Below are 13,465 nucleotides of genomic sequence, written 5' to 3'. Positions count from 1 at the left end.
TTTTATAGATAAGTCCACCTTTGCTCATCTTCTGTTCAATTCTTATTTCTAATGTATTTATTTGGTGCGATGAAGAATATAGTATACAGAGTGTTTTTTTAATGGGACAGTATGGCGATATCCGAAACCATAGAATATACAAGAAAATTGCCTTAGAAACAAAAGTCTTTTTTTGTAAAAAGCAATTTTGGCACAGTCAATTTTTGGTTTAGCGTAAGTCGATAAAAATAAATAAATTTTTTTTAGTGCTGATCCACTCAGTTTAATGTAAGGCTCATTTCCTCAAGACGAAAAAAACTGCGACCCCACGACGAAAAAACACCCTGTATGTAGTTTCACAAAATATAAATTAATATTATGGCAGTAAAACATCATGTTATTTCTTAAAATCAATATTATATATATATTATTATATATTTTTTATTTTTGCTTTTAAAGTCTCATTGTCAAGCATTACTCTATGAAACCACGAAGTTTATTTGTAAACGCACTTCCCAAAAGCGATGTCGCTCTTTTCTATTAGCGACAGGATTTAGTAAGGCATTAAGGTTATCATTTTCATAGACTCATAAGAATAACTTCAAATATATCCGTGTCCGTAGAGAAATTAAAACTATATTCGTAATATTTATACTATAACATATTAGGGGTTAAAGTATGAAATTGCCGTTTTATTGCAATAGGTTCTTTGAATTTTCATAGAATCTTCATGGTTTGAGGTTTTCGAATGAAACTTTTTTCAAATGATTTCTGTGATTTTTTTTTTAATTTGAAACATTTGAATATCGACTTTCAATTGTTTTTGTTATTCAATTTAGACAAGAAAGATGGATACTGCGAAAATTCGAGTGATTTTTGAATACGAGTTCCGACGCGGAACTAACGCGGCAGAAACAGCCCGCAATATCAATGCTGCGTTTGGAGAGGGGTCTACTAATGAACGCACCGTGCGATTTTGGTTTAAACGCTTTCGTGATGGAAATTTCGACTTAAAGAACGAGCCACGAGGAAGACCGCCCACACAGGTGAATAACGATGAATTAAGAGAGATAGTGGAAGCCGATCCTAGTCAAACTACCCAGGAATTAGCGGCATGGTTTAACGTTACCTTACCCACAATATTGACTCACTTGCGTCAAATCAATAAAATAAAAAAAATACGAAAAATGGGTGCCTCATGATTTGACTGATCTGCAGAAAGAAACGCGTGTTGAAACTTGTGTTGCCTTGTTGAACCGGTACAGAAATGAAGGAATATTGGATCGAATTGTAACATGTGATGAAAAGTGGATTCTTTATGATAACCGGAAAAGAAAAATGCAATGGCTGACCCCAGGTCAAATGCCACAACAGTGTCCTAAAGCAAAACTTACCAATAAAAAGGTAATGGTAACTGTTTGGTGGTCTCAGCATGGTGTTATTCACTATAGTTTTCTCCGATCTGGTCAAGCAATAACGGCAGATGTCTATTGTGCCGAACTCCGAACCATGTTGACAAAACTAGCAGTAAAACAGCCCCGACTCATGAATCGATCTTCACCATTATTGCTCCACGACAACGCGAGACCTCACACAGCACGAGAAACCATTTTGACCCTTCAGGAACTGCAGTTAGAAACCATTCGTCATCCTCCGTATTCACCAGACCTTGCTCCAACGGACTACCATTTTTTTCGTGATTTGGACAATTATCTACGTGACAAGAAGTTTTCTTCCCAGGAGGCAGTACAAAATGCTTTCACACAGTTTGTGCAGTCTAGATCGTCGGAGTTCTATCGCAAAGGCATTAATAACCTTCCCATTAGATGGCAGCAATGTATAGATAATAATGGCAACTATTTTGATTAAATAAATTTGTTAAAAATTTAAAAAATAAACAATTTAGATTTTCAGTACAAATCGGCAATTTCATACTTTAACCCCTATTATTATGTTCTACGTTTAGAAATATCTTATTAAAGTTTTATTTAGCGTGAAATATAAAAGAAACTTGTAATCTTGTATATCTAAAAGCCCAAGAACCACACCACCACCACTTGCAGTTGGCTCCATCATTTTCGTTCAGTAACTTTAACTTTTGACGAATATTGAAAAAAAAACAGAAAAATATTTATTTTTCTGAAACATGTGACTTTCTCAAAAAGGAAATTTTTCCATGATTCAACACTAGTCAGTACTGATTTTTTATACACACTCGAGAAAAAAATGGCGGGCTTTTGAAGTTAGAAGTACAATTTTTATAATGATTAATTTTATTAAATTTTAAGTACAATAGTGATGAAGAAAGTTAAAACTATATTCCTTATTTCAAACCAAATTAAAAAAGAGTTAATCCTGAAAATTCCAATAATTACGAATTCAAAGTTTTGGTTCAAAGTGACAATAACTTATGTGAAAGTGAAAACATAAATATTGACTTCCGCCGCTTAAAAGACTATTTAGAAAGCCCAAACGAGAGAACTAAGTTATTTAAGAGAAAGTGAAAACATAATTTTTTAGACACACAATGGAAAATTCTAATAACGATCCCGAAAATTAATTAAACCAAGACATTGCTTATAGTACTTATATCCAAGCCAAACTCTTAATAAAAAAATATACGCAATACCTTGAATCCAAAGTCACGAAACAAATTTTAAAAAATGATAACCAATGAACATGTCAAAACATGTGACGTGTGTGTTGTTTTCGTAATTTTGGCGGTATTTCATAACCGATTTGTTGTCTTTTCTCCTTCTCCCTCAAAATATTACTTTTTCGGTTTATTATACTGTTCTGCGTTACATCTTCAAATATAACACAATATTATTACAAACAAAGTAATTACTTGAAATTAGTATATCTTTTATAAGCTTCTCGTAATTCAGTTACGGATTAATTAACTACGACCATTATGAAAACGGTATCGACGGCGGCTCGTGTAGCTGCAAAAAGACCTTTCAGGGTATCTATCGAAGGCAACATTGGATCAGGAAAGTCCACGTGCATCAAATTCTTCGACAAATTCAAAAACGTCGAAACTCACGCGGTAGGATGTTTTTATGGTATAAATAATTTTAGATTTCATGTTGATGAGATGTGGAGTCTAAATTATAGATAACATGACCAATTTCTTATTTAAGAATAGATTAGTGATGTATCTTAAAAGATCTGCATAAATATACCGTTTAGCCTGCCTTTTTGCACAACTCATCAATAAAGTTAAATATCACAGGAACCATTAAATGAATGGCGAAATGTACAAGGGCACAACTTACTAGGGCTGCTGTACAGCGACTTGAGCAAATGGACATTTGCTTTCCAACACTATGTGCTGCTTAGCAGGTTGAACATCCAGATCAGTCCACCCTCACATCCTGGAATCTCTGTTAAAATGTTTGAAAGGTAATTATTGGCAAATTTTCAAGTTGTTTGTAAAAGGTGCTAGATTTTGTTTTTTCTTATTATTTTCTCAATTTATTTGTAATTAGAATAGTGCAAACACTACTACTACACAATAGTAATCCTACTAGAGGTCTCCATTTCGACTGAACTGGCACAAGGTGACAAAAAAAATTGTTTACGTCATTTATATTACATCTGGTTTATTAAATAAAAATATGCAGTGTACATTACATTTACAGGACATTAAAAGTTCAAAGTATGTATTTTTATTTAACAAACCAGACACTACATAAACGCGCAAACAATTTTTTTCTTCACCTGTATAGTTGTCAAAATTGAGATAGAACCGATTGCCAGTTCGCAGTCGATTTGTTCAGAACCCAACTGGGTAGTTGCAAATCAGTACTGCTGTAGTCCAGATTGAACTGTAGCAAGTAAGAGGACACAAAAAATGAAAAATCCCACGGGTGGCAATGCTGTTATGATGTGAAGGATTCTTTTAGTAGTATCACAAAAATATAGTTGAGGATTTCTGCTTTCCATCAAGTTTACTGTCAGATAGTTTTGTTTGCAAAAAAGAAAAACTGCCTAAAGTACTGATGCAACAATACCGAATAGTAACTCACAGTTACGTCTCTGAAAATCTAATTTTCGTTTCTCAGACCCCTAGACTGGACCCTGGCATTACGCCAGTGCTACTGCATTATACAAGAATTTTGTTATAATTATTTGTTGCTAGTGAATGTCAGCAGTGTGGAAAATTGCATGTGCTAAATCTCTATTTATTTTACAGCTACAATAAGAATAGTGTCCACTTGAACCAACCTTCTTAAATCAACGCGTAAATTGATAAGATACTCTTAACACAATCTATTAAGAGTGATTTTTGCATTGCAATTCTTGTTTACTTTAACTAATTGTAACATTTTCAGATCAGTACAAAACAGCAGGCACTGTTTTGTGGAAAACGCAAAGAGACAGAATCTGATAGAAGATGCTCAATACCATGTGCTCTCTGAGTGGTTTGACTACACTGAGAAGAACCTTAATGTTGATTTAGACCTTATAGGTATGTTAGCATTGACCAAAGGTCCAAGTAGCGAGTCACAGCAACAGTTTATTCAAAATTATTATTATATTATTACCGGTTCCACTGAAAATCAGTGTCATAGTACTTCCATTGAGACCACGACAAGCTGAATGGATGGATTTTGTAATGGCACAGTGCACACTCTAATATTCCAATTTTGTTACTTAATTTATTTAGTTATGTAAATGAAATTATTAATGTCTTGTATTTTATTATGTGTTACGTCATATAATTAAGAGTAAAAACGATGTGTGTGTTCTGTGCTTTAAATTATTAATGGAATAAACAATTTTTCTTTCAAAATACAAACAATATAGGCAAATTTAATATCTTTATAGTTGTATGTTTTAGATTGAACACCGCATAGGCTGGATCACATCCCCCATTTCCCTACATTGCGACATGCAATCTACTTTCTTGATGATCCAAGTGTTACTAGGCAATGACGAAGGAAGCTTACATGTAAAATGTTTTCTTATTTATGGTTCTCCAGTGTACCTGAAAACGTCCCCACGAGTGGTTTGGGAGCGCATGCTGCGTCGTGGTCGTGTCGAGGAGTCTGAAATACCTTTGGAGTATCTACAGCAAGTTCGTATTATTATAAATCTTGCTTTATCTACAAATAGCCCAGAGAACAGTACTTCTCAATCGAGATGCCAATGGTTCAAATCTGTAGGTGTAGCGGCATATGCCTATGATCTAGACATAAGAACCAATAATAGACCAACCGGCGGCGGCGCGCCGACAATAAAAGTGTCTTCGGCGGCGCGAGCGCGACCCTAAAACGAATTTGTATATCGGTGTTTGTTTTTACAAAAACCGTTATACACATACTTTTTCAAAGGAAAAAATGAAATAACGTATTTTCTATAGTAATCAAATTTTTATCAGTTCGATCAGGCGCTCCGATCGTACGTACGCACGCGCACGCTTCCATATTGTATATGCGTAATGAAAATGGCGACGCCAGAAATTGACAAATTAATTTTTTAAACTAAACATCTTTAAATATAAAGTCACTAATAACTTTTGTCGCCTATCTATGTCACCTCTGCTGAGGCCGGACGTCACGCTGGCCTACATCGCAGAAGACAAGGCAAATCTTTTTGCCTCACTCTTTGCAAAAAGTTCGCGTCTGGACCTAATCTTACCCCAGGCTGGCTGCACTATGGCGCCAATTCGCTACGCCAAAAAGAGGTACTCAAAACTGCGGAATCTAGACGTGAATAAAGCTAGCGGGCCAGATGGAATTCCAGCACTAGTCCTACGTAACTGTGCGCCTGAGTTGTCACCTGTTCTCACATGCCTACGCCTGTACCGCCTCTCACTTGAGACAGGTGTAGTTCCCAGGTCGTGAATGTTTGCAAACGTGCAACCTGTGCCGAAAACGGGAAGCAGAGCTGACTCTGACAACTAATAGACCTATCTCAGTCACTTCAATACTCTGCAAGACTATGGAACGTGTTCTCAACAACCGTCTCTTGTCGTACCTCCTCAGCGATCGCCAGTACGGATTCCGAAGAGGGCGATCAACTGGGGATCTTGTGTATACCTGTCACATATGGAGCGAGGCTATAGAGAAGCAAGGTGAAGCACTTGCAGTATCTTTGGATATTTCTAAAGCCTTTGGCGGAGTCTGCCACGCAAACCTTTTAAGTAAGCTTCCCTTTTATGGGCTTCCCACTTTGCAATTGTATCTCGGATTTCTTGAGCGAACGTTCGATTCGAGAGGTCTCAGAAGGCTACTCTTCCGAACATATGGCGATAGATTCCTCAGGGTTCCGTACTGTCCGCAACTCTCTTTCTACTGCATATCAATGATATGTTAATTCCAGGTACCTTTGCGTATGCTGATGACAACACAGTTGTAGATAGGTACTTGACCAATGCAAGGGTCCGTGGAGAGGAAATCCAGTCTTGTCGAGAGTCATGGTTAGCCGTTTGGATTTGACACTCAAGGCAATCTCCGATAGGGGCGATGCCAATCTTGTCAAATTTAACGCTACTGAACACAGGCGTGTCTATTCTCCAACGGAGAAAAACGGAGTTCCTTTGAGCTGACTCCGACTTTTCGTGATATATCCATACCGATAGCCGACTGTCTCCAGCTACTTGGAATGGACCTGTCATCCAATTTGTACTTCGGTAGAGATACGTTGAATCCATGAACAAACATGCAGCAAGGAAGCTTGGGACTCTTTCCAGGGTGAGGCGTTACTTCACTCCGGGACAAGCACCATATCTTTCTACGTTAGTTTTGATGCTACCTACCCTTAGGGCATACGAGAAGGACACTATAACCTGTAGGGTTCTTCGAGAGGCTGGTGCCTCGGGTGAGCCGCCCCGGGTGCACGTACAGTACCCTCCCTATTTTCCAGATAGGTACCGGAGCTGTAGGCACGCTCACTTCCCGACGACGCCGAAAAACGAAGCCTCTCCAGTTCCCAATAACCTAAGCCGCTGGAGGGACCGGAGGGTATCTAGCTTATCCTCTACTAGCTCTCTGGGCTAGTGCCGGACATGCCAGTCGCAGTGTCCTGCAAGTCCATACCCAAGTCCGGGTCCGCCAGTGATACGCCTTTGTGGGCGTCACAGGGCTTGGCCCGGACGCCCGCTGTACCCCGGTCTAGCCGTCAAGACCGTAATCTCTCCGGAAAACCCTATCTCTCGGGTCAGTAGATAGGGACACACATTCCGGGACAGTTGCTTCAGCTGTACCAAGCACAAATCCGGTCGTGTATGGAGTACTGATGCCTCCTTTAGGATGGCTCTGCTAAATAGCAACTGGCCACCTTGGATTCAATTGACAACCGTGTCAAGAAGCTTATAGGTAACTCGGAATTAGTGGAGGCGAAGCTGCAGAGCCTTGAACACCGCCGTAAAGTTGCCAGCTTATCGGAATTTTACAGGATATGTCACGGAGAGTGTGCTATGGAATTACACTATTTAATTCCGCTTTCCCTTTTCCCGGAGTGGAATTCCCTGCCTGCAGACTTGTTCCCTGGACTTTATAACTTGGGCCTTTTCATGGCGAAAGTGAATAGGCATCCATCGTCGACCTCATCGTCACTTTCCATCAGGTGAGAAAGAGGTCAAATGCGAGCTTACATTTTATAAAAAAAGTTTTATCTTAGAAAAGTCATTTTCTGGCGTCGCCATTTTCACATACACAATAAGGAAGGGGCGCGTGCGTACGATCGGAGCGCCTGATCGAACGTAACGGCGCGCCGATTGCATTTGACGGCGGCGGCGGTGCGAGGAAAAACGCGGCAGCGGCGACGCGCCGGCACGGCGCTCATGTCTACTATGATCTAAGTCACATGTATATATTATGACTAGTTAATAACAATATTTTCATAAACGTGGAAAACGCGAAATCCCAAAATCGCATTGAACCTACGTTGGTCTAAACTTCTTGAAAACACGTATTTTTTTAATTAACTTAACACAAAATCGCAAGGAAAAAAAATTACGTTGTGTTCTTCATATAGATAATTTAAGTTCTTTTTCAAATGCGGCAGTATCCTCTGTACAGCATCAACGCTCCCCAATTGCTTCCGAGGCCCCTACAGGTCTAAAGGCCTCTCCTTAGGAGGCCGGGCATGACCGGCAGTGGGGCCTATAATGGGTTGAAGTACGATGTTGACGACGACTCTTGTAAAAAAAACAGCAACGCAAAACCAGTCTTCTGTCCATTAACTCAGCTACTCAGTGGTGTAGCGTTGATTTCTGTCGCCTGGGGCCAGGCCTTGAATTTGTTGCTCTCTCTATTTTCATGATTACAAAAGTAGTTCGTTCCGGCAGGCTCAGTTCGATTGTGTTTTTGTGTTAGCCTACCGTCGCCACCTTTCTGTTGCTCAGGATATCGTTTTCTCAAATAGTGGAATTTATTTTCCAATTTTAAGTAAAAAAAGAAAAATTTGACTAGTTAGGGCTCGCCGCCGCCCCCATTGCTGTGCTGCCCGGGGCTATCTGCACCCCAGACCCTACACCACTGCAGGTACTAGTCTCTTACGCCAGAGATATGTTAAAAAAGAAAAAACGTGTGTCTAAGGGTCGTATTCCAGAACTCTACTCAATACTCAAGTCAGGACTTGAGTATTGCAGTGAGCACTGAAAATCATACTCAAGTCTGCTCAAATCCTGACTTGAGCATTGAGTAGAGTTCTAGAATACGACCCTTAGAGAGCTACTTTATTATCAAATAAATTATCCACGACCGCGGCATGATAGGATATTTTCTATCCATACTTATTTTATTTGTACAAAATTCACACTCTTTAGCAAATGTTGTTAATCCAGCATTTATTTATTTATTATTTTATTATTATTTTATTATATATTTATTATATTTTATTATTTTATTATTTATTTATTTATTAACTGCCTCCGTGGCCGGACGGTTACCATGCCGGACTGCCACGCAGAGGTCCCAGGTTCGATTCCCGGGCCGGGAGAAATGTTTGTATGGCTTACATTTATTTCTCTCGTGGGTTTGGGTGTAATTTGTGGTTGTCTATGTGTGTGTCCATGGCACCCGCGACACAGGGTTTCCCTAGTGCGGGGCTATGTTGAGTGTGTGCGTGTGTGCGTTATTTATATTTGCAAAAACTCTTCTAAATTAATCTTAATCTTCCAGGTCCACGAGGCGTATGAACTGTGGTTGAACTCCTCAAACGTAGGCTGCGAGGTCCTCACAATCGACGCTGACCGCAGCATAGAAAACGTTACAGAACACTTAGAACGATATACCTACAAAATACTAGGCGGGAACCACACTAATTGACGAACAATTACTACGTGTATAGATTGACCAGACCCTTGTGGAAACCCGTGCCTCTACCACGAGGTTACTGTGACAGTTGTCGCTGGCGACCGCGCAAACTATTTAAGTCATGGTAGAAGCGTTTTTGTGTTTATTAAAACTTTTAAGACAAATCACGCATAATGTGAAGACATTTTAATTTTTATTCAACGAGAATAATACCTATATTACCAAAGCTTATGAAACAAATGATTGAACGAAATGTACATACTTATGTGTATTGACGATATACGAGTATATAAAAAAATTTGTCTTGTAACATATAAATGTCAACTCATACAAGCAGATATTAACTGATACATGTAAAGATCAATTGATTATTAATTGTAATTAAAGGGGACTGCTAATCGAGATACAAGCCAGCGTAGTCGGGTATTTAGTTATTGTACACCAGATGTCGCGACGACCAAAGAACTTTGTTTCAAAATTACTAGGAACTCGTTAAAAACGGAATCTGGTACAAAGCCATGCAGTGTGAGAGCCTCCTCGTGTCCATGTTAAGTTAAGCAGGGGTCAAATTGTCGGACATGGTTGTTGATCCGGACAGTTTATTAAATAAATTTTTGTGGTTTACTCTTTAAACTCGAATTATTTTTCCGAAATAACGATTGTTCGAATTTTCAATACACCGAAAACCGAATTATAACGAAACCGTTGTTCTTTCAGGATATGTTGGATGTTTATCACAAAGAAACGATTAGGTTAGGTTAAGTTGCGTTTAAAAGAAAAAAAACATTTTCCTCTTAAATTACTTTCGAGGTTATGACAATTCGAGCTAATGTTACTTCTGTAAAATGTCATTTCGACCTACTGACAGGTAATTTTTGTATTTGATGCGGAGAGTGAACTCTCCAAATTGCGAAGTGTGTGGAAGTCCTGATATTATTTGTTCATGGAGTGTGTTCGGACGGATCCTATCAGGGCGCGGTTATTTGCACAAGCTGGTTTCCGTACATTTCATATTGGGTGGTTTCAACCTGTTTGTCGGAGTCAACATGTAGCGCCGCGGAGATTTTATATACATGTTTGGTTAGGTAGTATTTTGATTTATCTATCTGGATTTTATTAAGTGTTTTCTTGAGGTATTGTTTTTCTAACAGGGCTGACATGTTCAGTAATGATCAAAGTCCCTAAAGTTTTTTTTTATTTATATAAGCAAATATCAATTTTCAGAATACTATTGTTTCAAACTTGAGACGAATCCCTAGGTTATTGCAATGACGTGATAATTAAATCGTAATTATTAAATAAAAATATATATTAACTGAGATGATATTTATTTATTATCACAAAACAATAATTTATTTATTAACTCCCTATTTCTCACATTTATTTTACAATGACTTACAATAATTTCAGATTCTTGCTTTCAAACTACGGTAAACTTATTAGAGGCATGGACCCAGTGAGCATAAAGTATTGCACTAATTACTTTATAAAGTATTAGCCTGTTGCATACCTTAGGAGAGTTCGCTCTTAAATGCAAGGCACGATTTGATTTTAGGAACTGATATACGAGGCACTCCAACATATTTTGCTTTGTAGTAGGATACGCGCGGCAAATTAATGGTGAATTAACCATGCAGTCCTTACATACATGGCTCAGCAGTAAGCGTTATAACCGTTAGATGCGGAGGGCCCAGATTCCTTTTCCGGTAAGACCAATTTTGGGAAAAGTGTTTTGGATACATTTTGTTGCTCTAGTATAGGTGATTACTTACTTTGAGACCAGGTAACTGAAAATTTTATTATAGACGAGCTGCTTTCGTTTTTTATCACCGAGTTGTTATTTCGTATCCAGCTTGACAAGCTTAGTTTTGAAGGCATTACTTAACGGAGATAGCAGAAACAAGGTCTTTCCAGAGTATGTTTCAATTATGGATGACTTCGTTGCTGAAAAGTTATTTCGGTAAGTTTCAAGTTTTTTTACACAATTATCTTGCATTTAAGAGCTATTTTCTCGTCGGTAAACACCACTATAAACAATTCAACGTAGTCAGCCTTTCTTTATTAGATCGCAATACCTTATTGGTTATCTTCATTCAAGTTTACATCGCATTGCCTCTTCTAGATTTTTAATAAAAAGGTCACATTCTACAAGGTAACCCATTCTTCCTCTACCTATCGCTTTATGGAAATTTTCTATTCTGACTTGGTCATCTGCGTAGCTTATCCTTTTCGTGTTATTATGGTCACTGCAAAATAAACTCAAGAATTCTATTTTGACTATAAAGCATTTTGTTCAGCGGTAAAGATGGTCGGCTCTGATGTTAGCGGCGATCTCGCTCTCCCACTTGTCGCCGTTTAAGAGGAGCTTCTCCTTGTTGTAGAGAAGTTCTTCGTGTGTTTCCGTCGAGAACTCAAAGTTGGGGCCTTCTACGATCGCATCTACGGGACATGCTTCCTGTAATATTAGAGAATTTTGTATTAAAGAAAAATTGATGCGTAATTGGTTCGTGTGCCTTATTGCAGCGTGACCACGATCGAGTTTTGGAAAAAAACTAGAGTTTGTCGGTCCGCCGTTCAAAAGTTACAAAGGTGTTTTACTGTCCACCCTGGAATAAGCTTATTCCAGTGGCACCATTTCTCAATCTCGAGAACCACAACACCTAGCTCAGATCTGATTGCACTAAAAAAAGTCGTGATTTAGCCGGTTCTAGTCGTAAAAACTAGATTTAATCGTTACGCCGTTTTGAAGTTATCCACGCTGTAATAAATAAGCACCATTTTTAAATCTCCAGAACCACAGCTCCTAGCTTAGATCTGATTGCGCCCAGAAATAGTCGGTTCTAGTCGCGAAATTTTAAAATTACTCGCTCCTTTGTTTATAAGATATTGGATATTCAATTATTTTCATTGATAGCTACATATACGTACAAAAATCGTACACATAATGAAAAATGTATCCCATCAGAGTGTAGCATTGGGTAAGAAGATGAACAGGACTATCATCCACCTCGTGGCAGAATCTACACTCTCTCCGCCCAATTTTTGACATGTGCTTGTTCAAGCCACAATGTCCTGTTAAGACTAGTAGGCATTTTGATGCCATTTCTGTCCAATGACAGAGCTTCTCTACAGTGTTTGGCACTGTAGGCAGCTATCAGGGCTTTTGAATGCTCCAGACCCTTACTCTGTAGCCACACTTCTCGCGGAACGTGTGTGCTCTTCTTCAGCAGAGTGAGCTTTGAGAGTTCAGAAGGGTTCGGATCCAATAAATGTTTCCCTAGCATGACTATGACAAGAATCCTCGCTTCGAGGGTACCCATGCCCAGCAGCGGGACGTACTATTTTCTCAAGTCCAAGCTTCACGTAAAATGTCACTTTATAACGATTTATGCGATTTACCCACAAAAAGTGTGTTATATGTTACTGACAATGTCTGAAGAGGTATGCTTTCAAGAACAATATTCGATGAATCAAATATAGAATGTCACAGGTATAAGGTTAACATTCGGTTAAGGTTACAGCCGAATATTCACCTTATATCGAAAAGGTTAAGGTAAACCTGTGAATTCTTGAGTGAGAAAATTATAATGTCAAACAGCATTATCTACATGGATATTGTTTTTTCAATAAAGTAATAGAAAATATAGTGTACTATTTAATGTCAGATTGTTGCACGGTTAATTGCGACGACATCACGCGCCGTCCGCCTCAGATACCCCATTAATTTCTTTCAAAATTCCGTCCGTGTGATTAAACCCAATATTGGCAAAAATCCCCCCAATCTGTGGTGGAAAAGTTGCCATAAAAGAAAAATACGAACTGTGATATCGTCTTTTCGAAGCTTAGACTTACTTAAAATAGCACTGTTGTATACACAGTGTTGTTGTAGTTTACGTAAAGCTTAATTATAACCATTATTCACCTGGCAGAATCCACAGTAGATGCATTTGGTCATGTCGATATCGTAACGCGTGGTTCGTCGGGAGCCGTCGTGGCGTTCCTCTGCTTCAATAGTGATAGCCTGTAGAACCAATTATTTTATAAATTTAAATGTAATTATGAAATTCCTACTTGTTAACATATTATTTTTAATGATATTTCAACTTCATTTATTATTGTTGTTCATGTGTATTGTTTGTCAGATAATACCTAAAAATATAATATAATAATACTTATTAAGTGATGTGCATTAACAAAATATTGTTTTGATTTTTAAA

The 13,465-nt window shown here is 38.4% G+C and overlaps 2 protein-coding genes across 2 annotated transcripts; one reads left to right on the top strand and one right to left on the bottom strand.

Moving 5' to 3' along the window:
• The first annotated feature begins 2,718 nt into the window (after positions 1-2,718).
• Positions 2,719-9,992, top strand: LOC113238752 (deoxynucleoside kinase-like). The gene is made up of 5 exons (XM_026475585.1): positions 2,719-3,028; positions 3,215-3,384; positions 4,317-4,453; positions 4,968-5,062; positions 9,114-9,992. Exons 1-5 carry the CDS (start codon positions 2,894-2,896, stop codon positions 9,258-9,260), a joined length of 684 nt encoding a protein of 227 aa, XP_026331370.1. The 5' UTR covers positions 2,719-2,893; the 3' UTR covers positions 9,261-9,992.
• A 706-nt stretch (positions 9,993-10,698) lies between these two features.
• Positions 10,699-13,278, bottom strand: LOC113238753 (NADH dehydrogenase [ubiquinone] iron-sulfur protein 8, mitochondrial-like; the record flags this gene model as incomplete). Its single annotated transcript, XM_026475587.1, has 2 exons — positions 10,699-11,703; positions 13,171-13,278. Coding segments are annotated over 2 exons (270 nt in total), but the record flags the coding sequence as incomplete, so codon positions are not given.
• Between the last annotated feature and the right edge of the window lie 187 nt (positions 13,279-13,465).

This window comes from Hyposmocoma kahamanoa, unplaced genomic scaffold (assembly GCF_003589595.1).
Source record: "Hyposmocoma kahamanoa isolate Upper Pololo Valley unplaced genomic scaffold, ASM358959v1 98155, whole genome shotgun sequence".
NCBI classification, from domain to species: domain Eukaryota; kingdom Metazoa; phylum Arthropoda; class Insecta; order Lepidoptera; family Cosmopterigidae; genus Hyposmocoma; species Hyposmocoma kahamanoa.
This window is presented reverse-complemented; position numbering and strand designations above follow the sequence as displayed.